The sequence below is a fragment of the Rana temporaria genome, chromosome 7, assembly GCF_905171775.1.
Source record: "Rana temporaria chromosome 7, aRanTem1.1, whole genome shotgun sequence".
In the NCBI taxonomy this organism is placed as follows: domain Eukaryota; kingdom Metazoa; phylum Chordata; class Amphibia; order Anura; family Ranidae; genus Rana; species Rana temporaria.
Genome location: NC_053495.1, coordinates 54,901,252 through 54,926,511, shown reverse-complemented (window position 1 = coordinate 54,926,511; position 25,260 = coordinate 54,901,252). Strand labels below are relative to the sequence as shown.

The 25,260-nt window shown below is 41.4% G+C and overlaps 1 protein-coding gene across 8 annotated transcripts in view; it reads left to right on the top strand.

Moving 5' to 3' along the window:
* Nucleotides 1–25,260, top strand: part of LOC120945313 (neural cell adhesion molecule L1-like protein) — a 245,768-nt gene that overhangs the window by 121,301 nt on the left and 99,207 nt on the right. For all 8 annotated transcript variants that reach the window (XM_040359413.1, XM_040359412.1, XM_040359405.1 and 5 more), the window contains 6 exons: nt 4,330–4,438; nt 11,597–11,787; nt 13,735–13,857; nt 16,897–17,067; nt 20,657–20,771; nt 22,564–22,748. In XM_040359413.1, the coding sequence (XP_040215347.1) occupies nt 4,330–4,438; nt 11,597–11,787; nt 13,735–13,857; nt 16,897–17,067; nt 20,657–20,771; nt 22,564–22,748 (894 nt within the window). The remainder of the gene's footprint in view (nt 1–4,329; nt 4,439–11,596; nt 11,788–13,734; nt 13,858–16,896; nt 17,068–20,656; nt 20,772–22,563; nt 22,749–25,260) is intronic.

Sequence of the window (25,260 nt, the reverse complement as noted above, 5' to 3'; positions counted from 1 at the left end):
AAAGGCAGTACTTTATATTATGTGGCTAATATAATAGGCCAAACAGTTTCTAAAGCCCAACTTCAGGAAATTTGAAAATGATCCCTTGCAGTGGGATTGCCCCACACTGCAAGGGCTAATTACTTCTTTAGGTCTAAAGAACTTTTTATAGAAAAATTACTTACCTGATCCTCTACTCCTCCTCCTGCAGTATCTTCTCCCCTATGCTTCCATTTCAGCAGTCTGAGGTCCTGATGTCATCAAAACCAATGTAAGGTCCATAGCCCTGCATTGAACGTGATGACACCAAGGGAGAATCCATCACCAGTGCATGGGGGAGAAGAGGATCAGGTAAGTAAAAGCGCTTCTCCTTTCCCCTAGACTAAACAAGCAATTAATCCATGGAGTGCAGGTGCAGCCCTACTGCAAGGGATTATTTTGAAGTTTGCCGCTGTTGGGGTTTAAGAGCAAAACACAATTAAGTGGATTGAGACAATGATATCTCCCTCTAGTGGTTAATCTACAAATCTTCTATATTTATTACTGTCCAACATCAGTGCCTGACCTCACAAATGCGCTCCTTGAAGAATGGTCAAACATTCCCATAGACACACTCCTAAACCTTGTAGACAGCCTTCCCAGAAGAGTTGAAGCTGTTATAGCTGCAAAGGGCGGGCCAACTCAATATTGAACCCATATGGACTACAATTGGGATGCCAATACATTTCATTTGTGTGTAAAGTGAGGTGTCCCAATACTTTTGGTAATATAGTGTATGTCAAGGGGTGCCTTATGCAAGGTGAGCCACACCAGAAGGTATATGGCACAGAATGTTTTATAAGAGGAGGGACATATTTTAATATAAGCTAGTAATATGAGTTAAGGACTCAAACAGAGCAGGAATATATTATGGATCCCATAGAAGAAAAGCATCTAGTATGGCAGAAGGCTCAGGAAACCTATAAAACTTTGGCTCTAACTAAAGCAGAAAATAGTAGTTTTTTTCAAAAACAAAAACATTATGAAATGGGGGAACAGGTGGGTCATATGTTGGCAGTAATAGCTCGGGCACAAGAAGGCCCCGATAACTATAACTGCATAATAAATATCATCTCTCTTCAGAGAGTTGATTTGGAGGAAAAAACAACCACGTATAAAGCTAACAACATTAATGTTAACCAAAGAAGAGGGAGGATTGGTGATTCCCCACCCCAAAAATACATTTTTAGCCTCACATTTACAATACTTCAGCGGATTGACAATAGGATTGGACTCTGACCCTATACAGGCATACCCAGCTTTAAGTACACTCACTTTACATACACTCGCGAGTAAGGACATACCCGTAAGTGCCTTACAAGTACTGTACAGACATTTTCCAGCCGCGGTAGAAGGAGCTGAAGCTCAGAGAGCATAGCCCGCCCTGTTCCAGTGTGCCCCTGACACCCCCACTACAGCCCCTGAGACCTCAACTACAGCTCCTGACACCCCCACTACAGCCCCTGACACCCCCACTACACCCTAGAAGTGAAAAAAGGTACTGTTTCACTTTAAGTACATTTTCGTTTTACATACATGCTCTGGTCCCATTGTGTACTTAAAAGTGGGGTATGCCTGTACAGAGTATTTTACTATCGGTATGTGGAGTATCTTCATTGATTTCCTTATTGGAGTTGAGAAATCAATTGTGTGATAAAGGATTCCGTACGGGTAAATTATTTGTCAAGGTTTGGCAGGAAATTAGGAAAATTACTGAAGTAGAGGGATATACCCCAATTTGGAATAATAGTAGTTATGACGAACTGATGAAATTGGATACATAAATCAGTTATTTAACCCCCCTGGCGGTATTCCCGAGTCTGACTCGGGGTGAGATTTTTGGGCTATGATCGGTAACCCCAAATCAGACTCGGGCTCGCCTCGCAGCATCCATAGGCAGGGTTTACTTACCTTGTCCCTGGATCCAGCAATGCCACCGCGCTGTATGAGCGAGTGGGACCTTGCCCGATTCACACAGTGCCTGTGTGCCGCCGATCTACTTTCCCTGCGACGTTATGACGCACGGAAGCGTAGAACGGCGCCAAATTCAAAAAGGTAAACAAACACAATACATACAGTATACTGTAATCTTATAGATTACAGTACTGTATGTAAAAAGTACACACCGCCCTTGTCCCTAGTGGTCTGCCCAGTGCCCTACGTGTTCTTTTATATAATAAAAACTGTTCTTTCTGCCTGCAAACTGTAGATTGTCCATAGCAACCAAAAGTGTCCCTTTATGTCAAAAATGGTTTTAGAGCAGCAAGAAAACAGCGATAATAAATTATAATCACTTGCCAAATTGTGCTATAGCGATTTGTGGGGAAATTCGTCATAAAAAAATAAAAGTAATGACAGCGACAATTCTGCAACTGAGCAAATTTCAGTGATTTTGAGTTGATTACATTATTGAATAATTTTTATTATAATTATATTATTATTTGTTAAAATTATTTATAATTATTTATTATATTATAATTTATAATTTTGTTTTTAAAAAAAATTCATACCCGGGATGCCTACTAGACTCTTGTTTGGTCAGATTTAAGTGAGTTATTCCTAAGAATGACAGGCCTACAGTATTTCGTTGCAAATAATGGTACCGCTTTCAGCACCTTTTTTCTGAAATAATAATACCGCCAGGGAGGTTAAGGAAGATGGGATGAAAACCTTTAGTAAATTAAGAATAAAATATAATATCCCAAATCAAGGATTTTTTCAATATTTACAGCTCCGGCATGCATTAAAAATACAGGGTAGAACGCATGAATTGAAGCATAGTAAGTCAGTTGTAATAAACTTGTTGCATAAGATAGAAAAAAAAGGGTTTGATATCACAATTATATGATATTTTATTTGATAAATGTAAAGGAACTGTGGATATACCGGCTAGACTAGCTTGGTCCGGCGATATAGGGCCAATTTCAGATGAACAGTGGGCACTGGCACTATCGGCAATACATCAGGCCTCTTTATCTCCAACACAAAATTTAACACAATTATTTATTCTGTATGGGGTTCACTATACACCAGAGAAATTATTCAAATGGAAATGCAGAGATACAGACCAATGTCCTAGATGTAAAGGGAGTGCAGCTAATTTAATACACTTGCTTTGGAGATGCCCTAAACTTTATCGGTATTGGGCAGGGGTGGTATCTACGATTAATAGTGTATTTGAGATTGGGATGCCTATTGAACCTGGGGGATGTTTTCTGGGTATACTGGATGAATCAAGAATTAGAAGTCTATTCCAGGCTCGAAAATTTATAGCACGAAAATGGGTATCACCGTTTCCTCCTACTGTACCGGAATGGAAAATACAAGTAAAGCCTCATACACACGACCGAGGAACTCGACGGGCGAAACACATCGTTTTCCTCGTCGAGTTCCTTGTTAGGCCCCGTACACACGGTCGGACCAAACCGATGAGACTGGCCCGTCTGACCGTTTTCATCGGTTCACCTCTGAAGTGGCCGTACGGCCTGATATGTGTACACACCATCAGTCCAAAATCCGAGCGGGTCAGAACGCGGTGACGTCAAACACACGACGTGCTGAATAAAACGAAGTTCAATGCTTGATTCTGAGCATGCGCGGGTTTTGAACCGATGCTTTTCTGTACTAACCATCGGTTTGGTCCAATGGGGCAGCGGTCCATCGGTTCGGTTTTGAAGCATGTTTAGAAATTTTGGACCGAAGGAAACCAGACCGATAGCCTATACACACAGTCGGTTTGGTCCGATGAAAATGAACTTCGGTTCACTTTGTGTGTACGGGGCCTTAGGCTGTCGAGGAACTCGACAAGCCAATTTTCTGCATTCCCATCAAGGAAATAGAGAACATGCTCTCTTTTTGGCTCGTTGAGTTTCTCGACAGTTTCCTCGACGAAAATGTGCACACGACTGGTTTTCTCGGCAAAAAAATATAGGCTTAAGGCAAACTTTAATTAGGGAAAAGTAAATTTTCTTATATAGAGGTGGTTTAGAGAAATTTGGAAAAATATGGAGCAGGTACTCTGTTACTTTGGAGGTATGACGTGAGTTGAGAGGATCGAGTGAGGGGTGGGGAGGGGGAGGGGGTAGTATGGGGATCAAGGGAGTGTATTTTTTTTCCTTTTTTACGGGCTAGGGTTGTATGCTGTTCCTGTTATGTTTTTTTCTCTGCTTTTGTTGTTTGTATATAAAAAGAAATAAAAAAATGATTTGATCAAAAAAAAAAGAGAAAAAAAAGGAACACTGGTTTTAAAAATACAATTAGAAAATTGACTGCTATTAGTTTTCATTTCACTAACTATGTTATTTTCTGCAGTGGAACAATTGCCAACAATTATTGAAGTCACCAAAGGAGTCCAAGTTGCTTTCCCAGTAGGTGAAGATTTTGCCATCAAGTGTAAAGCCAAGGGAAATCCTAAGCCACAGTAAGTTATCTGGCTAAAATGTACTTCTTTTATCAAGAATGTGTACTGTATACAGGGCCCCATACACAGCTTTAGGCCTGTGCCCCCCCCCCCCCGATCCTGACCCCCAACATTCCCCAGGGCTTGCCCACGGGTCATCCTACCGAATCCGCACTCAGCCCCCCCTCAATCCTGTATATATGTCAGCCCCCCTCACACCTGTATATATGTCAGCCCCCCACACCTGTATTTATGCCAGTCCCCCCTGCCCCCACACACACCTGTATATATGTCAGCCTCACACATACACAAATCTGTAAACACACAAGGCTCTGGCCCCTCCCTGTACACAAACAGCCCCCCTCCCTTTCCCTCAAAGCCCCTACTTGTAAAAAAGATCTTCCTTCCTGGTCCCAGCTCGTTTCAAAAAGCTGACATGTTGCTGAGAAGCATAGTACAGATCACATGAGGGGTGCACATACACATAGTAGCCGGAGGTGGCAGTAAAGAGCTCAATGTCTGAGCTCAATGACACGAGAACAGCAGAAACTTTGAAATCGTTTCTGTCATGCACAGCATGGCTCCCCTTCACCTGTCCTATTTTCTTCTGGCCCTGGGTGGGCCCCCGGGGGCCCCTTATAGTTTTGATGACTGTACCACCCTGGTGGCCGTCCTGAATGTATATACATACCTTTTTAGTTGCAGGCCAAGAGCTTCTGTATGTCAATTGTATGATAACATAGAAATGCTAACTTTCTCTGTAGGCTTTGTGAATCTTGTTTACAAGTAATCCAAGTATACAGTTTGAATGCACCAAGTATATCTCCAGTATCCTTTCTCCATATGAAAGCACAAAAAACATAATTCCAATCAGAACTCATCTTTCACATCGTTATCATTGCTCTTTGCAAATGTTTCTTAAATAAGCCAGACTGTGTATGGGACTCTATGGAGAAAATGTTACTGCGCTGATCTAAGAGCTCTCCTGACGACGCAAATAGCGAAATGCGTAGAGGCTGTCTGGACACACACATAGAGGGTGCAGCACACCAGCACGCACGGACCCCTTGTAGCAACACATGCGGAGAAAAGCGAGGCACGCACACCTTCTAGGACGCCATTTAAATGCTGGTCAGCGGCTTTTAATGGTTGACACTGCCAAAGACACTCAGTGCCGGTCAGAGGCACTTTATATTGATACCTTGTAAAAAGGAAAAGGAGGCAACACCCACTGACGGACAAAGAAAAGACACCACTTTGGAGCCTAATAATATCTGGGGTCTGGTGAGTGTTGATTTTAACCATTGGTGATGGTGGCACATCTTTGTCGGTTGGAAGAGATAGCGGCACTTTTCTGTATACAGCACTACCAACACTGAACCTTTTGTTTGCTGGAACCCATTATATAAGAGCAAGATTGCCTGTCATTGGACTATTTTTAGTGCAGCTAGCACATTGCACATTCTACTGGTTGTTTAATAACTATTTTATATATTTTTTTGACATTTTTTGGGAGTATCTGTTTCCAATATCAGTTATTGGACAATTCACGGTGCAGTTGGCACATTGCACATTGTGTTTTTTTATATATATATATATATACACTATTTTCTGTATTGTTTTTACTATTTAGCTGGCTTGTAGTAGTAACAACAGCCATTTTCTCACAGGAGCACTGTGGCATATTGATTGATGTGTATGCCGATACACTAATTCAGATCTGTGATTCAAGTTTAAAATTACTGTGTCATATTTGCATGATTTAAATTTAATTTATATATTTTCATAGATTGTTTGTATTTAGGTTATCCACACTTAAGATTGGGTACATTGTGGCCCTGATATATACATTTCACTTATGGTTAATGGTGTATTATATCAATCCACAGCCCACACCTCCAGAGATTAAACCCTCTGGATAATTAGATCAGCGCAGTAACATTTTCTCCATATGCACTATTAACCCCTACCAAGGGTACACAGTACTGCAGCAGATCACGGTTTATTATTTATTTTATTTTCTTTTGCGCCGGTGACACTCACAACCAAATTTGTGTATGGGACTCGTATTTCATTTTCTTTGGTCGGAGTTTGGCTAAAAATGAGGCACTTGTGCAGCATTGTTAATGGAAATACTTTCAGAATGGCAAAGATGTTTTTATTACAAATTATGTGAGCAGGCTGCAGTTCCTCTTTAAAGTGGATGTAAACCTACTTCTAAACTAATGCCATAGTGCTGATCTATAAGGATATAGATGCCTCCTGCATGTATCCTTACCTGTCAAATGTCTCCCCTCTGTCTGTTATAAGAACTGAAAAACTGCAGATTCTGTGGGTGGATCTGTTGTCTGAAGCTCTGTGGGTGGAGTTGTGATGTCAGTAGACTCCCGGCCCTCCTCTACACTCCCATTTTTTTCCTGTGTATTCCTTACACTAAATTCTGCTATGATCACTAACATCCAGTTAGTTAACCACATGACTTCAGAAAAGGAGTGGGGTGAGAATTAAAAAATAATGCCTGTCTCCAGGCTAGTGCATGAGATATGTACATAACCTGTCACTCACAGCAAGGGGGCGGAACGGACTAAGGTTTTTCTCTGTAAGTCTGTTTTATTTCACTGAACAATAAAAGAGGATTGCCAATGCTCAGCGCTGGATTAACTCTGTATGGCAAGACTGGGCACAGATGATAGGAAATCTTATACTGTACATTGTGACATCAAAAAAAAATATTTCGGGTTTACATCCACTTTAAAGCGGAGTTCCGGCCACAATTTCACTTTTTAAATATAAATACCCCTGTAATACACAAGCTTAATCTGTAAACTATGGTCCGTTTTGTTAGGTTGTTACAGCATTTAGACACTTTATAATATAGAAATTGACTGGGGCCATCTTAAGTGTGGGCATCATGAAGCCAGACTGTATGACTTCCTGGATTTCAGCCTTGCAGATCTCGCACATGCTCAGTGCTGCACAAGCAGTGTACTAGGTTTCAGATCAGGTTTCAGCACCTGTACTGTCCAAGTCACATGATTCTTCGAGACTGGGGAGTGCACAGACTCCTGGAAAGTTACACCCACTACATTCCCAGGAGTCTGTGCGGTGTAGGTTAGGAAGCTTAAGCACCTAGGTGCAGGAAGAGGGAAGATTAACTATTCTGCCTAGCAACAACACTTTGAAGGCATCTAAAAAAAAAAAAAAAATCTTAAAGGACTAATGACAATTTTTTAAAACTACTGATGTAATGTTATATTTATGGGTGGAACTCCACTTTAAGGATACGTTTTTTAAGGGAATATAAAATTTCCCTCTAGCAAAGTAAAGCTATGTTGATCAAAATGCTAGATTGTTGGCATTTAATTTGCCAATGCACCGTACATTCTAAACAACTGGCTTTTTCCTTCCCATGCTGCATCTCCTTAAGCCTCTTTTAGCCAGGTCTTGACCACATGCTCTCACTTAAGTGTTGGCTGGACATTATTGCTTTGGACATGCTCCCTGATAATGACAACAGTGGACCATGCAATGTGTGTCAACATGGCCAAACATAGGGCCAGATTCACAGAACAGATACGACGGCGTATCTCCTGATACACCGTCGTATCTCTTGTCCTATCTATGCGGCTGATTCATAGAATCATTTCCGCATAGATAGCCCTAAGATCCGACAGGTGTAATTGACTTACACTGTCGGATCTTAGGATGCAATACTTTGGCCGCCGCTGAGTGGAGTTTGCGTCGTTTTCCTGCGTCGGGTATGCTAATGACCTTTTACGGCGATCCACAACGGTTTTCGCGTTCGTTACGTCGTCGCTAGTAATTATTTCCCGTCGCAAATTTACACCTGCTTTAACATTCCTTAACTTTAGTCAAGCCATTTTAAAGTATGGCCGCCGTTCCCGGGTCGAATTTCAATTTTTTTTTATTTTGGCGTAAGACGTCCGGGAATACGAATGGACGCTACGCACGTCGCCATTCGAAAAATTGACGTCACATCGCGCAAAGCACGGCGGGAATTTCTAAACTGAGCATGCGCAGTACGTCCGGCGCGGGAGCGCGCCTAATTTAAATGGTACACGCCCCATTTGAATTGGGCAGGCTTGCGCCGGACGTGTTTACGATACACCGCCGCAAGTTTACAGGTAAGTGCTTTGTGGATCAGGCACTTACACTGAAAACTTGCGGCGGTGTAACGTAAACGGGTTACGTTACACGGCCGCAATTCTTCGTGAATCTGGCCCATAGTGTCCACTAGGGGCGCAGGTGACAGGGTGGCAATGTAGGACCACAGTCGGGAGACAGTTGTCGTCCTATAACAGGAAATGCCTGAACAAGGACATTAATGGCAGGTTAACAAATTATTTTAATAAAAGCTGCAAATTTAAAAAGATTGAAAACATGTTTTAAAATTACATTAACATATTATGAGATTTTAGTAATGGGTTAAGATCTGCATTCATTTTGCATACCCAATCATGTGCAGGATTTCATCAGGATTTTTCCTTGCATGTGCACACAGCTCCCCTTTGATAACTGAACATTCTCTCTACACCTTTGGTAATTTAACAACTTCGTTTTATCCCAAAGATAAAATTGTACTTGTTGGTATGGACAGCAGCTACGCTTTACCTTAATTTTTTTCTAGTTTTTGTAAATTAGCCCCAGAAATCAGTTCACATGTAGAACAATTCAAGCAGCACGCCTATTGATTCTTCTAACAAGAAACCTATTGTTCACAATACCACCGTCAACATGGTAAACAAGTAACGCTAAGGGATTCTAGCCAGTAGTTGTTCTTGTACCTTGTAAATTGCACAAAGCTTGTGAATTGGCCTTGCCTTGATTTTAATGTCTTAATCAAAAAAATAGGTTGTGATAATTTGTGGATGTTTCACCCATTTAGTCCAAGTATAAATTTGTTCAGATCTGATTGCTACATGTGGCAAAGCGATGCTTTGTAGCCTCACCAGTCTCCTTTATCAGGCAAACGTGATGTTTGGCTACTGTTTCCGGACAAAGAAATCTTGTGAGGCTCTGAAACATTGCTTTGTCCCATGTGTTAACTAAATGTGCTCTTTTTTAAGCAATGTGGCATACTGAAATTTATACTTTTTATACTTGAACAACTAATTCAGTGGCACCATCGGCTGTTTTTAATGCTGGTCTGTAGAGCCATTTGGAGTGTACCAGGATATGCATTCTCTGTTTCGCCCACTCCCAAACAATATAGTACATACTTATAAGGCCTCGTACACACGACCGTTTTCCTCGACAGAATCCATCAAGAGACTTGGTGGCAGAGCTTTTTTGCCGAGGAAAATGGCCGTGTGTATGCTTTTCATCGAGAAAACTGTTGAGGAAAAAAGAGAACAAGTTCTCTTTTTCCTCGATGGGAGTCTCAATTTCCTCGCCATGTTGGTTTTCGAAGAGAAACACGTTCGTGTGTATGCTTAGAAACCCGCGCATGCTCAGAATAAAGTATGAGACGGGAGCGCACCTTCGGTAAAAGTATCGTTTGTAATGGAGATAGCACATTTGTCACGCTGTAACAGACTGAAAAGTGCAAATCATCTCCTACCAAACTTTTACTTAACACGCAGTAACATGAGATTAACAAAAACAGCCCCAAGGGTTGTGCCAGTGGAATCGAACTTCCCCTGCCGTTGTACGTGTTGTACGTCACCGCGTTTGAGAACGACGAGATTTGATCTTGACAGTGTATACGCAAAGAAAGCTTGTCGAGTTTCTCGACGAGCCTAACAAGGAACTTGTCGAGGAAAATGATGTGTCTTTTCCGACAAGTTCCTCGGTCGCGTGTACGAGGCCTGACAGTGCTCCTATCAGTCTTTTTCCACTCATCAGGCATTCATATAAGAGTTTCAGGGCTGTCTTTAATGTTGATTGGACCCGGGGCAAACTAAAGGACTAAAACTTCAAGGGACAAGGGAATTTAAAGCTAGTGCATTGTTGGTTCACTAAACTTTTCCTTTTCCTTCAATTTCCCTTCTAAATGTTTATTTTCTTTGTCTGTATTTCTCACTTCCTGTTCCTCCTCAGTAAGTTGTTCTGGCTGACTAACTCCCAGCCAGAATGGCTTAGATGATGGGGGCAAGCTTACTGAGGAGAAGTAGGAAGTGAGAAATTCAGACAAAGAAAAAAAACATTTAGAAGGGAAATTGAAGGAAAAGGTAAGTGAACCAACAATGCACTAGCTTAATGGAACCTATTTAGAAAATGAAAAAACAAACCTTTACAACCCCTTTAAAACAATATCAGCATACAAAACGTATTTACCACTCTGCTGGATATGAGCGCATCAATCCCGGTTTAACAATTGCGCTATTTCCCAGTTGTCTCTCTCTTTCTTTGACACGCATGCGTCACTTCTGTTCGGCCTAAGGTCACGTACTGACACGTTTCGTCATTTGCGACGTCATCTCTGCCAATGGCTAAGCAAAGCACCAGGGGAAGTGAAGGAAGGTGAGTATATAAGTTTAGGAGGGGGACATTGCCCTTTGAAGTGTATGCAAAGCCAAAAATATTTTTCTAGTTTTTGGATAAAGTGTGGAAGAATTAGAACTCCTTATTTGGGTTTTCTTTCTTTCTGGGGCACTGTTAGAGAGATGTACCCTCACTTCCTGTCCCGCTGATAATGGTTTTACCAGACAGGAAGTAAAGGAAAATCTGACAGGGGTTCTAATCTCCTCCTACTTTACTAAAGAGAATAATTTTCATCTCTCAATGTCCCTATCTTGAATATTGTTGTCACTGTATTTTGCATCTTGGGCATATTATTCACCAATTTAACTCCATAAGGAAATGCCATTAATTTTGTTACTTTCTGCTAATGTTAATTTGCTAGACCATTTGGCAGTGCCTTCCTTGTTGAAGTCACTGCTCACTGACACCAAAGACAAAGCAGAGTGGCTGACATGCATTCAGGACTTGGCATTGTGTGCTGGCAATAAATGCAGCTCTGGTGCCAGAGGTTTGTGCTTACAAGCTTAAGAAACGGCTGTTCTTTTCATCCCTTTGGTTCATTTACATGGACAAAATGCTAATTTTGCTTGCCCTCCTAAAAATGTTCCTAGCTCTTTATGTACAGTTTTTATGTATTTAGACTATAAATAAACAGGCATTCATGTAATATGCTTATATTGTTTTTTTGTTACACAGATACCATTGGACTAGAAATGGGCACCCGTATAGTCCAATTACTGACCCGAATGTAAAGACCGAAAAAGATTCTGGCACCTTTATAATCCACCATAATGGGAACATTTTACAGTACAATGGGACATATCGCTGTTATGCCTTAAACAAACTAGGAACAGCCATTTCAGAGGAGACTATGTTTATTATTCCAGGTATTCATTTACCTTCCTGAAACCAATAAGTTTGTGCTTTAGTCCTCTGACCTTCGTATGTTGTACAATTTCTATACTGCATTCACTGTATGTACAAACAGGGCCGTTTGAAGGAATTTGGGGGCCCCAAGCAAAATGGACATGGAGGCCCCCCAACCCCCCCCCCCTACACGCACAATCCCCCTATGTTCTTTTACAAACCCCCCACCTTCCTACCGGGTCTGTACCACGCGGCAGGAGATTCAGTTTCCTGTTCCCGGACACACTGAAAGGAAGTGAGCACAGGGTCTGGACTGACAGGAGGAAGGAAGAGGAGCGCGGCAAGGGCCCTAGGCTAGCTTGGGGCCCCAAGAAAGTGCTTGGTTTGCCTGCCTTGTAGCAACGGGCCTGTGTACAAAGCAGTCCAAGGGAGGAAAATACAATAAGTACATTTATTTAATTAATACAAGCAAATGCTTCCACATTACACCATGCCCATGATTTACTCAAGGATCAGGTCATGTTCACTTTGCAAAGTAGATTATTTTAGTGAATGAGGTTAACAAGGTAAAAATTCACTTTGCAAACAATGCCCAATCATGTGCAAAAAAAAAACAGGATTCGTCTTTGCACATGATTGGATTGGATGTTCGAAGTCAGCACAACATCACCTCATTTATTCAGCTAAGAGAAAATTCACTCTACAAAAAGAAAATTCACTTAGCTTGGTGAGTTGAACGTGTGCCGACTTTAATCACCCAATGATGTGCAAGCAGAAATAAAAAAATATTTGCTTTCCTTACACAAGATTTGATATTCTTTGCACGGTACATTGCTTTATTATGTGCTTTTCTTGGTTGTTTCATGTTATCTATTTGAATATTTATTTTATTAAAATATCCTCTTGTGAAAAATTTGAATAATTGGAATTTTACTTGGCATTTAATATGTATGACTGGTGTGGTTGATAGCTACCCCAGTGTTCAGTGAGGTATTTCTGTTGCTCGGGGGCCCAGGAATGGACACAAGAGTGTTGCTGCTGTGTTTGAACTGCCCACCAACATATCAGGAAAAGCATAACATTTGGTAGCAGGACTTACCACACTTAGGCCTAGATTCAGGTACGGCTGATCTACGTTGCGCGGGCGTAGCGTACCGTATTTACGCCACGCCACCGCAACTTAGAGAGGCAAGTGCTGTATTCACAAAGCACTTGCCTCCTAAGTTAGGGCGGCGTAGCATAAATGGGCAGGCGTAAGCGCGTGTAATTCAAAGTAGGCTGTAGGGGGCGTGTTGTATTTAAATGAGGCTTGACCCCATGTAGATGCATGGCCGAACGAATGGCACATGCGCGCGCATGCTCAGTATCACGTCGTATTTACGCCCAAAGATACGTCGGCTCAATGCCTGTGACGTGAACGTAATTTACGCACAGCCCTATTCGCGTACGACTTACGCAAACAACGTAAAGCGATGCGCTTGTTCCGACGTCCATACTTTGCATGGGATGCGCCACCTAGAGACCAGCTTTATCTTTACGCGGGCGTATCTCTAACGTAAACGGCGTAACTAATTGCGACGGGCACACGTACGTTCGTGAATCGGCGTATCTAGTCATTTGCATATTCTACGCTGAACTCAACGGAAGCGCCATCTAGCGGCCAGCGTAAATATGCACCCTAAGATACGACGGCGTAGGAGACTTACGCCACTCATATCTTAGCCTAATTTAAGCGTATCTGGTTACCAGAATACGCTTAAATTTACGACGGCGTATCTACTGATACGCCAACGTAAGTCTCTGAGAATCTGGCCCTTAATGAATATCTATGTGTCAAAATTGGCAACTTGTTTCTTTATCTTTAACGTATAAGAATGTTTAACATAGCACTGGATCAGTCAACAGGTAAAGTTGAAATTATTTTTTATTGGCTACAAATATACATTTAACATATTTATACCCTACAGGAGATCCTAAATTTCCCAAAGAAGAAATCCCACCACTGGAGTTAGAAGAAGGGGACCCTGCTGTTTTAAGTTGTGAACCACCTGCTGGCATTCCACCAGTTTCTATCCACTGGATGACACCTGGTAAAAACGTATAGTCTGTCGCCTACTTTGTATTTGTGTTCATAGATATTCTCTTTGTTAGGGGGCATAATATCTCATAAATAACAACCGGCTTTAATGAAATTGTTCATTTTTTGAAAAATCCAATGCCTTGTTTTTGTAGAGCTTTAGGCCCTGTACACACGACACGACCAAACCGTCCGCTGAAAAAGGTCCGCCGGACCGTTTTCAGCGGACAGTCGTCAGGCCGATTTCTGTTTGATGTGTGTTCTCACCATCAAACAGAAATCCGCGCGTACACAATACGCGGTGACGTGGCCGCGCCGTCGCCGCGCCGATTACACGGCGACGTGCGTGGCCCTGGAAGGTAAATACTTCCACGCATGCGTCGAATCACTTCGATGCATTCGAGGGATGGCGGTCGATCGGACATGTCCGGTGAGTCTGTACAGACGACCGAACATGTCCGACGGACAGGTTTCTTAGCATGCTAAGAAATTTTTGTCCGCTGGAAAACGGTCGGCTGGACAAATGTCCGCCGGAAAACCGTCCGATAGGCCGTACACACGACCAAACTTGTCTGCTGAAACTGGTCCGCAGACAAGTATCAGCGGACAGATCCGGTCGTGTGTACGGGCCCTTAGAGTTTCTTTGATCTCCTGATTTACCTATATAACACTACCTGGTAGTAAGATCTGTTCATGCCTTCACTAAAGATTCTAAACACTGCTTGTGTCTATACAGATATATTGGGGGTGGGGAAAATATGGGTCTCCAAGCTGCTGTTCAGACATGTGACGGTATTACAATGATATCCCCGTCAACGTTCCCTTCTTCCCATAACGAAAATCACCCCAATATTCCACGAGGAGGGATATTCCTGGAGTCGCCCCAAAAAGCCACACATGAGACAAGCTTACTGCTGGAACAACACAGACTTTAATGGTTTTCTTCTCAGCTTTTTATACAGTCCAAGACATTCAAGCAACAATGAAATCTCCACCCCCCCCCTAATCACACACTAAGGCTAATTACTAAAACATTCTAGACAGGTCGGCACCGACCGACAATTATCATGTCTAATCACTGCACATTCCTTAAACAGCATAACAACAAACCACCTTCACACACTGAGTTTCCTAAGCAGACGTTTCGTCTGTATCCAGTTTGACACCTATTAACACCTCTGAGAATCACTAGGTTGTAGACAGTGTTATCACACAATTAAAGGCCTTTCAAAAGCTAGCCTTATTTAACATATGAACAGTCTTTACAGAGAGAGATGAATCACACACATGAAAACACCTGTTACCTCTAACCCACAGCATTAAGTCAGCAGGGAGAGAATTAGACTGAAGCATATAGGCAATTGCATCACAAGACATAATGCAGGATTTGGGATATTCAATTTGCTTCAGCTCTGTAAGCTAATAGGTTATAGGTTTTCCACACTTTCCCCTAATGCCCTCTACACACGATCAGAGTTTCCGTCGGAATAAAATAAACCCTGACAGGTTTTTACGACGGAATTGCGTTCAAGCTGTCTTGCATACACACTGTCACGCCAAATTCCGATCGTCAAAAATGCGGTGACGTACAACACGTACGACGAGCCGAGAAAAATTAAGTTCAATGCTTCCGAGCATGCGTCGACTTGATTCTGAGCATGTGTGTTTTTTTTCTCCAGATGAACGGAATTTCCGATAGAAATGTTTTCCGTCTCTTTCTAACTCCGTCTGAATTTCCGATAGAAAAAGTTCGATGGGGCATACACACGGTCGGAATATCCGATGAAAAAATTCCGGCTGACTTTTTCCATCGGAAATTCCGAACGTGTGTACGAGGCATTAGTTTGTCATTATGCTCCTATATTTGCATAGAAGGCAGATATCATCACTGCACTGAGCAGTGTGGCTCCTTCACGTCCTGTCCATTTTGTTCCCATTTTTTGACAGCTGCATTTTTTTTAACAAGTAACACAAGGCTTAAAAATAGTAGAGGGGAAGAGGATTAGTATAAATGTATTATTGCACACTAGTTACTGGCAAAAAAAAAAAAATATGAAAAAAATTGTGCCTATGGGAAACTTCCTGTAAGGGAATGATTATATCACCTCACTTAGATGGTACCACCCTTTATCACCTCCCATCACCTCCCATTAATGCTGATGAACAAACCGGGCAAGATGACATGAATAATATGAAATATAAAAGGTAACACAGGTTTGCTAGTATTTAATTTTAAGTTTTAGAGTGTGAGTATTGAAGGGCAAAGTAACAGGTTTGTTTTATCGCTACTCTAATCAGCAAATATGCTTACCTTCCTATATCTTCCCGGCTGAGTCCCCTTATGCCCCGTACACACGATCGTTGTTCCCCGTCGAAAAAAACTGCGATGAGAGCTTTTCGTCTGGAATCCCGACCGTGTGTATGCTCCATCTGACTTTTTTTCCACAGGGAAACTGCCGGGGAAAAAAAAGAGAGCAGGATCCCTTTTTTCCCATCAGGAAAAAATCCTAGCGGGAAAACAGTTTGTTTGTATGCTTTTCCGACGGGAAAAAAAGTGCATGCTCAGAATCAAGTCAACGCATGCTCAGAAGCATTAAACTTCATTTTCTTGGCACGTCGTAGTGTTGTACGTCACTGTGTTCTTGGCAGTCAAAAGTTCACCGTACTTTTGTGTGACTGTGTGTATGTAAGGCAGGCTTGAGAGGAATTCCGATGGGAAAACCATTGTTTTTTTTTCCGACGGGAAAACCGCTTATGTGTACAGGGCATAAGAGTTTTTTTAGTCAAAGCTTACATGGGCCAGAGGACTCTCTCGTTGGCCATTTTTGGACAGTATTGTGCCAGCACTGTTGCTTGAAATTCTGGGTTATGTTCCCCATAACCAAAAAGCAAGTACCCCATACGTAAGCATCTTCAGAGGGTTGGTTTTAGGTATCCACGACCTGAAATGTGTACATTTATTTTAATCCTTGTGAAATACCTTTGGAAAGCATCACATTTTTGTATGCATGTTTGGAAAATAGATTATCATCTACTGGTGGTTTCATTTCAGATCTTCGTCACATCACTCAGAGCAACCGCGTGTCAGTTGGACTTGATGGGAAACTGTATTTTTCACATGTAACTCAAGCAGATAGCTTAACAAATTATTCCTGCCTTGCCGCTTTCTCAAGGATCAGGCATATGTCACAGAGGACACCCATTAGCCTCAAAATCCTTAACAGTAAGAACAATTTCCTACGTTTTCAATCAAAGGTTTGATGCATAATCCAACTCAAGATAACAGACCATTCTACTCTCTCTTTCCTTATATTCATGTAATCAACATGCTCATGGTGTTAAGTTTATTTTGTTTCTCTTTTTTGGTTACTTCCATTGGTATCTGACATGTCCCCACATTCTATCCACACCTCACCACACCTCACCACACATGCAATTCCTCTTGGTTTGCTGGGAATATAGAACAGTACCCCTTCAAGAAGAGTGGGCAAAATCTGACTTTGAGGCTCGTGGAAGTATAAAAAATATATATTTTATTACATAAATTTACAAAATGTACACTAACAATGGTATAATGGAATGCAACTGATAATCACAATACAACCATTCAGAACAAGAGAATAGTGAAAGAATCCTATTGAAGTCGCCTACGCGTTTCACCGTGGGGCTTCTTCAGGACGAAATGAACAGGTACTCAGTACAGGCTGTGACCCTGGGGCATACACGGACGCTACATGCACACAAGGTGTTTGCAAGACGATCTCTGTTACATGGGAGATGCTGTTCCTTTATTGATGGATGGCCTTATGTTTGCCTCTGTGAGCTGTCTTTTGCCCCAGCTTTAGGTCCCCTAGTGGATTTTTAAGGGATTCGGTTACCTGCATCTCTATCCCCGACACGTCTTCTTTTGCCTGGGGACTGTAATGTGTATTTGCTCATGTCATTATCGACATATTTGGCCTGGACCTGCGATCATCGATCTCTAAACATATTTTTTGTACTATCTACTACCATCGGTATATATTTCATCTATCATTGGAATCTTCCTGGATGAATATATCCACCGCTGTGTATCAGATTGTGAAAATCATGGCTACATAGTAGCAATAATCCTGTTCATTTCGTCCTGAAGAAGCCCCACGGTGAAACGCGTAGGCGACTTCAATAGGATTCTTTCACTATTCTCTTGTTCTGAATGGTTGTATTGTGATTGTTATCAGTTGCATTCCATTATACCATTGTTAGTGTACATTTTGTAAATTTATGTAATAAAATATATATTTTTTATACTTCCACGAGCCTCAAAGTCCGATTTTGCCCACTCTTCTTGAAGGGGTACTGTTCTATATTCTTATCATTACGGATGCGGCCAATGTGAGTGCTTTCCTTGTGTATCTTGTCCTCCCTCCCTCTCCCTCTTTCCTTTGTCTTTTCCTTTCTGATCATCCCTAGTTTTGTGTTTTTCCTTCCCTTCCCATCCCCCTCCTTCTTTTGTTTTCAATCTTGGTTTGCTGGTTTCCAGGGACAGTCATGTTATGTTGTCTCTAATATATTGTCTAAACCTTAAACCCTACATACATTTGCCCAGGCCTGGAAACCAGAAAGTAACTAAAGAAATTTAAAAAAAAAAAGTGCAAAGAAAGAGTTATCTGTCGACATTCTATATCTCTTGGGGATTCCATGCAAACATAATTTTGGCACAGTTTCACACTGGAGTGTTCCAAGACATCTTAGGGTTGTTCCTGTGATCTCAGTACTGAACTCTTCTTCTGCAAAATTAAATTAGATTTAGAACCATTAAAATGGATCTAACATGTCATACTATTTTTAACTTATTTCTGTCATTTCAAATTAATTATCCATAATCCATCTTAAAAAAATAAATAAAACCTGATAATCCTGTAATCCTGAAATTTGAGCTGGGCACATATATCTGCAGTATTTTATCTCTTTTCAATGAGCTAAGTCTTATAGCTCTCTCCTGAACGGTTCCTCTGTTATCAGCCTGAGAAATCCTGACATATTTTTTGAATTTTAAGACAAAAGCAGCCAGAATCTTTTGTCAAAGGAGGTTGCTAAATTAGATTAGCAGAGAGCAGCTCCTATTACATCTGTGTTAACCAGGAAGAGAAAATCTCCTAATAGGATCTCAATTTTCTAAACAGTATATATAAATGTGAACACCGCAGATATACATATAAAACCTATGTAGGGAGATTTAGTTCATCTCTGTGTATCATCTGAGGCTGTTCACTTCACTGTGTGTATGTAGGGTTTACGCCCACTTTAAAAAGCCAGAGTTCAAAGAGACTGTGGGGTTGATTCACTAAAACTAGAGAGTAAAAAATCTGGTGCAGCTCTACATACAAACCAATCAGCTTCCATTTTTTTTTTGTCAAAGCTTAAAGCGGGAGTTCACCCTAAAAAAAAAATTTAAGATTAGATTCATGCTCATTTTGTCTAGGGGAATCGGCTAGTTTTTTTAAAAACGAAGCAGTACTTACCGTTTTAGAGAGCAATCTTCTCCGCCGCTTCCGGGTATGGTCTTCGGGACTGGGCGTTCCTTCTTGATTGACAGTCTTCCGACAGGCTTCCGACGGTCGCATCCATCGCGTCACGAGTAGCCGAAAGAAGCCGAACGTCGGTGCTGCTCTATACGGCGCCTGCACACCGACGTTCAGCTACTTTCAGAAAATCGTGACGCGATAGATGCGACCGTCGGAAGCCTGTCGGAAGACTGTCAATCAAGAAGGAACGCCCAGTCCCGCAGACCATACCCGGAAGCGGCGGAGAAGATGTATCTCTAGAACGGTAAGTACGGCTTCGATTTAAAAAAAACTACCCGATTCCCCTTGACAAAATGAGCATGAATCTAATCTTAAAAATTGTAATTTCCGGGTGAACCTCCACTTTAATTGAACAAACTGAAGTTAGAAGCTGATTGGCTACCATGCACAGCTGCACCAGATTTAGCATTTTCCAGTTTTAGTAAATCAACCCTTGTGTGACGTAGGGGCTGGGGCATGGAACCACAATAGATGGTGGAGAATACAAGCATCCAACTCTTCCACAAGTGTTGAATAAGTCAGAGCTCCTGATAAGCAATCAGCATTCTTGTTCTGAATTTATTACTTTGAATGTATTGAATTTATGGAATCAGCATGACATTAAATTAATATCTTTCAGAAGAAGAGGTAAGTAATAGCAGCCCTATACTACATGTGTCCTTGTTTGTGCTTTTTTTTACATTAGCACTCCTGTTTTTTAAGTAATGTAAGTATTTAGGCACTTTTAGATCACATCAGTGTATGTTATTACTTTTGATTATGTATCTCAGGTGTCCAAAATACAAAGTTTTAGTAAAGGATGAACTTATACACATTGGGGGTTATTTACGAAAGGCAAATTCACTTTGCAGTACAAGTGCATTGGAAATTGCACTGAAAGAAGTGCAGTCGCTGTAGATCCAAGGGGGACATGCAAGGAAAATAAAAAACAGAATTTAGCTCGCACATGATTGGATGATAAAATCAGCAGAGCGTCCCCTCATTTCAGACCTACCCCTAGAATTTACAGCGACTGCACTTCCAAGTGCACTTTCAGTGCAATTTAAAGTGCACTTTGCACTTTTAGTTTGCACTTGTAGTGCAAAGTGGATTTGCCTTTCGAAAATTACTCCCATTGTGTCACTGTGTTAGTTTTCATGAAGTATATACATTGTATTTAATAATAGATTTCAAGCACAGGCAGAGAACTGTGAAAGTTCATTACTTTCATATAATTGCTAAAAAGAAATGTTCCCTTATTTTTAGATGGCATATTAAAATATCGAATTCCAAAAATATTAACAACTCAAGGAGGAGCAAACAACCCTATTGTTGTGCTGAAAGGCGAAGTATTGCTGCTGGAGTGCATTGCGGAAGGATTGTAAGTTTTACATAAAAGTATAATTTATCACAATCCTTATCTGCTTCTTACCCCCCTCCCTGACTAAAAAGCAGAATTTTTCTGTTTTATCTCTTAAGCCCCATACACACTATCAGTTTTCCTGCAGGTTTTTCTCTTCAGGTTTACCAAAACCATGTAGTGCAAGGGCCTGCCTGATTGCATACGAATTCAAACTCTTAAGGTTTGACCTCATATTAGATGGTTTTGGTAAACCTGAAGAGAAAAATCTTCAGGAAAACTGATAGTGTGTATGGGGCTTTACAGATATATATATTTTTTTTAATAATTCAGTAGCAGACTCCCACTTCCTAATTTTCACCTAGGATAGGGTGACATTTACTTTGTCCTTACCCTGCCATTGTCAACTATCCCAGAAAGCTGTATTTTTCATTGCTCATGAAATGCTGCAATATCTCGGAATATTTGAGTTTCTGACTCCCCGTTCTTGAAGCCATGAACAGAAGGACACAGCCCATTATAGGGGGATAGATGGCTAACTTACGAAAAGACAAAAAGGTGTGGGACCAGACCATCACCAGAAGAGAAGCGAGCGTGTGAGAAAATGGTCAAAGACAGGATTGCAGGATTCGGTGGGCTTGTTAGAATGTGTATGCTGCATAAACAGACACAAAAATCCCTATTGAGGTGCAAGGTCCACTTTAAATAAAAAATATACTTATATTGCCTTAAAGTGAACGTGTATTGAACCAATTCAGGGTATAGTAACAGGTTCACTTGATATCCCAACAGGCATGGTATTGATGCCAACTTGCCAAGAAGGGTGTCAGTGGGCTTTGTTACAGGAAATTAACAGTCACTTTCCTCTGCTCACTCTTCTGTAGCTGGGGCTGGGTGGGGGAGCACTTCTTGGTAATTTTTAGAAATGCATGAAGGCTAAAGTTGAGGCTAGTAGCTATCGGCTGCCCATGTTGAAGAGGCCCTTGTCCTCATAAACATGGGGACAAGGTGCTTTGCCCCCCTGCCCCAAAGCACCAACCCCCCCATGTTGAGGCGGGGTTCCCCTTCAAGATTCTCCTCACACGAGTCGCCCCGCAAGTCGAATCATCTTGATCCGACTTCTGGTGCAACCTCTATTTAAATCAATGGGCTCCCATAGGGAACCATTGATTTTGAATAGAGAAAGAAAAACGCGGCTGAAAGCTAGCGCGGCAAAACGTACATTGAATTCAATGCAAAACGCGGGAAAAATCGTGTTAAAAAAGCCGCTTTTTTCCTAGCGTCTGTACTAGCTTTACAGCCCGTTTTTTAAAACGTCTGTGGGCATGAGGCCTAATAAATAAATGATGCAGACTTAATTGAAAACAAATAATATTGATAATTATGTATTGCCTGTTGCATAGGTTAGTACAGTGTTCATTAGTGGCTCTTATGGTAGCAACAAGCAAAGACAATAGGAAGCAAGGGAAGTGAGGCAGAGCAGGGGATGACAAATGCACCATCATAAAGTTTACCAAAACGGTCAATGTAAGTATATTTGGGATTTGGTTACCTAATTGTTAAATTAATTATTCATGTGTTTTCCTCCCATTTTGTCAGGTAAGTTTGACATTTAAACCACAAGCACAGCCTGTGCTTATAGAAGTTTTCTAGAACAGGTGTCATAATGTCACCATTCTCTTTTTATCCTTGGCTACATATATAACTGCCATGCCATGTACATGTCAGTCTACAGCTGGACACCAACAGGTATCCAATATATATATTTGCATTTGTTAACTATTTATTATTATTTTTATCATTATGTTTTTAGACCAACACCTACTATCCACTGGAGAAAAGATGGAGAAGATGCTCTAAAGTATCGTGCAGTAACAGAAAGTTTTGGGAAAATTCTTAAAATTAAGGAGGCTACTAAAGCAGATCAAGGGACATATCACTGTGATGCCGAAAATCAAATGGGCTCTACCCATCGCAGTTTTCATGTTCATGTAGAAGGTACGTCATTTCAAAGAGTGTTCAGTCCGATTGTTCAAAAAGAATTTGAAATCACTTAAATCATTGGGACTACCTACTGTGCATGAGATCCCGGCATTTTTTGTGTGGGCAGAAGACACAGATATGCTTTTCAGCCTCACTATCGGGAGCCTGTAAAACTCTATAAGTGGCTGCAGAAGTATAATTAGAACCTTCAGGGCCCCGGTGAAGGAAACCATGAAGGGCCCCCCTGACCCCTGGCCAGGGCCCGGTCTTCTGAGCCAGGCTACAAGTGAGACCTTGTCGTCCTGCCTCTGGTGTGAGCAGGTTTTTTTTCTGTTTTATTTATATATTTATTTATTTATTTTCTTTACAATTTAATTTTTTATAATTTTTTTTTTTACAATTTTTTTAGGACCCCTGTTGGGGGCTTTGATGAAGTATCTGTGGTCTAAACAGACCGCTGATGTTTCATCTTTGAGACAGAGAAAGGAGATTGGGGACATATACCTCAATCTCTATCTTTGCAGCCTCAGCTTCACAGAATGAATGGTTAGGAATAGCTCTGTAAAGAGCTTCCTGTTCATTCGCAAAGTGAAGCATAGTAAACACAGTTGTCTGTCCATTCAGAAAAGGAAGGGTTGGTAATTTACATATTTACCAGTCCCTTCCCCGTTCTCCATCCTGACACTTCCCCTGCAACAGCCTGAAGGAGAGGGAAGGGGGAAGCCGGCAGAGCTGTGTGGAACAATGGGGAGGGGGGCCAAGGGAGCACACAGGGGCCTGGGGGAAGAAGAAAGAAGAGGAAGCTAGATAGAAGTGGTGTAGTGGTGGGGGCAGTATATAGAGGAATCGAGCCAGGCTTTAATGGGAGCAAGGGGTCAGGTCACAATTGCGACCCCTGTGACCCCAGTAGTTACACTCCTGGGTGTCTGAAAGCTGCTGTGTCTGGACAGTGCACCCAGTAGTACTAACATTTATGGCAGAATGCTCCCAGGAATGAATGCCCAGAATGCTTATAAATGTTACAATTTGACACAGTGTGCAGCCACAGCAGCTCTCAGCCTCTCATAGAATTTTACACCACCTTGCATGCCTTTCGCCCTCACACAAATGCCATAATCTCGTGCACAAAGGCTAACTGTCATGAAGCCTTAATGTGCTGGAAAAAAAAGTTACCTGGCTGTGATACCTATTCAGTTGCTTCATTTCTAAATCACTAAGCTGGAGCAATTATGTAGATTAGGAGTTTTGGCTTTTCTAGCAGCATACTTTTTTCTGGGTCAGTGACTCAGAAACCATTGTTGAGACCAGTCCCCCTATTTGTCTTATTGCAGTTTTCCAATAGGCTTTTTGTACACAGCCATACAGGAGCCATACAGCATGCAGAGCCTGCATAATCTTTTCCCAAGGGCCCACGGCTGCCATGTACAGCCTCCCATAGATATGAATTAGAAGATATGGCTACCCATGGTTATGTGTCAGGAGTTGTGTAAATTGCTGGCACATGCATTGCCATATGATCTGAATGCACACAATCTGCATTAGGAGCATACTGCCATGCACATGAATGTTCTTAATTCACCTAAATGGGCAGCTCTATGCGACAGCTACAGGTCTCAGGAGTGTGGTTATGCAACCCCTATGCAGCTATTTGCACAAGGCTTTAAGGTGTATTTTTTGGCGTTTACAAACTGTTTATTGGGGAGTGTTACATGCATATGTAATACAAAGGCATTGGCATCATTGAAAATTGTGCAAAATAATTGAATTGAAGAAATGTATTGCTAGTGGAACAAACAAAGATGAAGCTCCACATAATGTCATACAAGAAAAGTAGAAACAAATTAGAGCGTAGGCATAATGCTTAAGAACATTCTTATGAATCTATAGTGAATGAGTGGTAGCATCAAACAGGAAATCATCAGGAGCATCACACAAAAAATTGGTATAGGCTAGCATCCCATACATGCCATTTGAAAAATGTGGCAAATGTTACAAAGAATATAACAGAATATGTAAAAAGGAAATCAAATAATGCAAAAATTCAAAACGAATGACAGATTGCAAAAGATAGTAGGACAAACCCCCAAAAATTCTTCAAATATAATAATAGTAAAAAGGTCAGGTCTGAGCATGTAGGCCCTTTACAAAATAATCTAGAGTGGGTAACTGGGGACAAAGAGAAGGCAAATGTATTAAATACTTTCTTCAGATCTGTGTATACAAAGGAAGGTAGAGCCCCAAATGATCCACAATGGCTCAAAAGTGATATGGTCCATAAATATTTAGTCAGAATAAAGGTGGATAAAGCACCTGGACCAGATGGCATCCACCCACGGATCGTAAAAGAATTGAGCTCCGTCATTTCAAAGCCATTGTTTCAAATTTTTAGGGACTCGTTAATGACTGGAATGGTACCACTGGATTGGCACAGGGCCAATGTGGTGCCCATATTTTAAAAGGGATCAAAGTCTTTACCAAGTAACTATAGACCTGTTAGTTTAACTTATATAGTGGGGAAGATACTGGT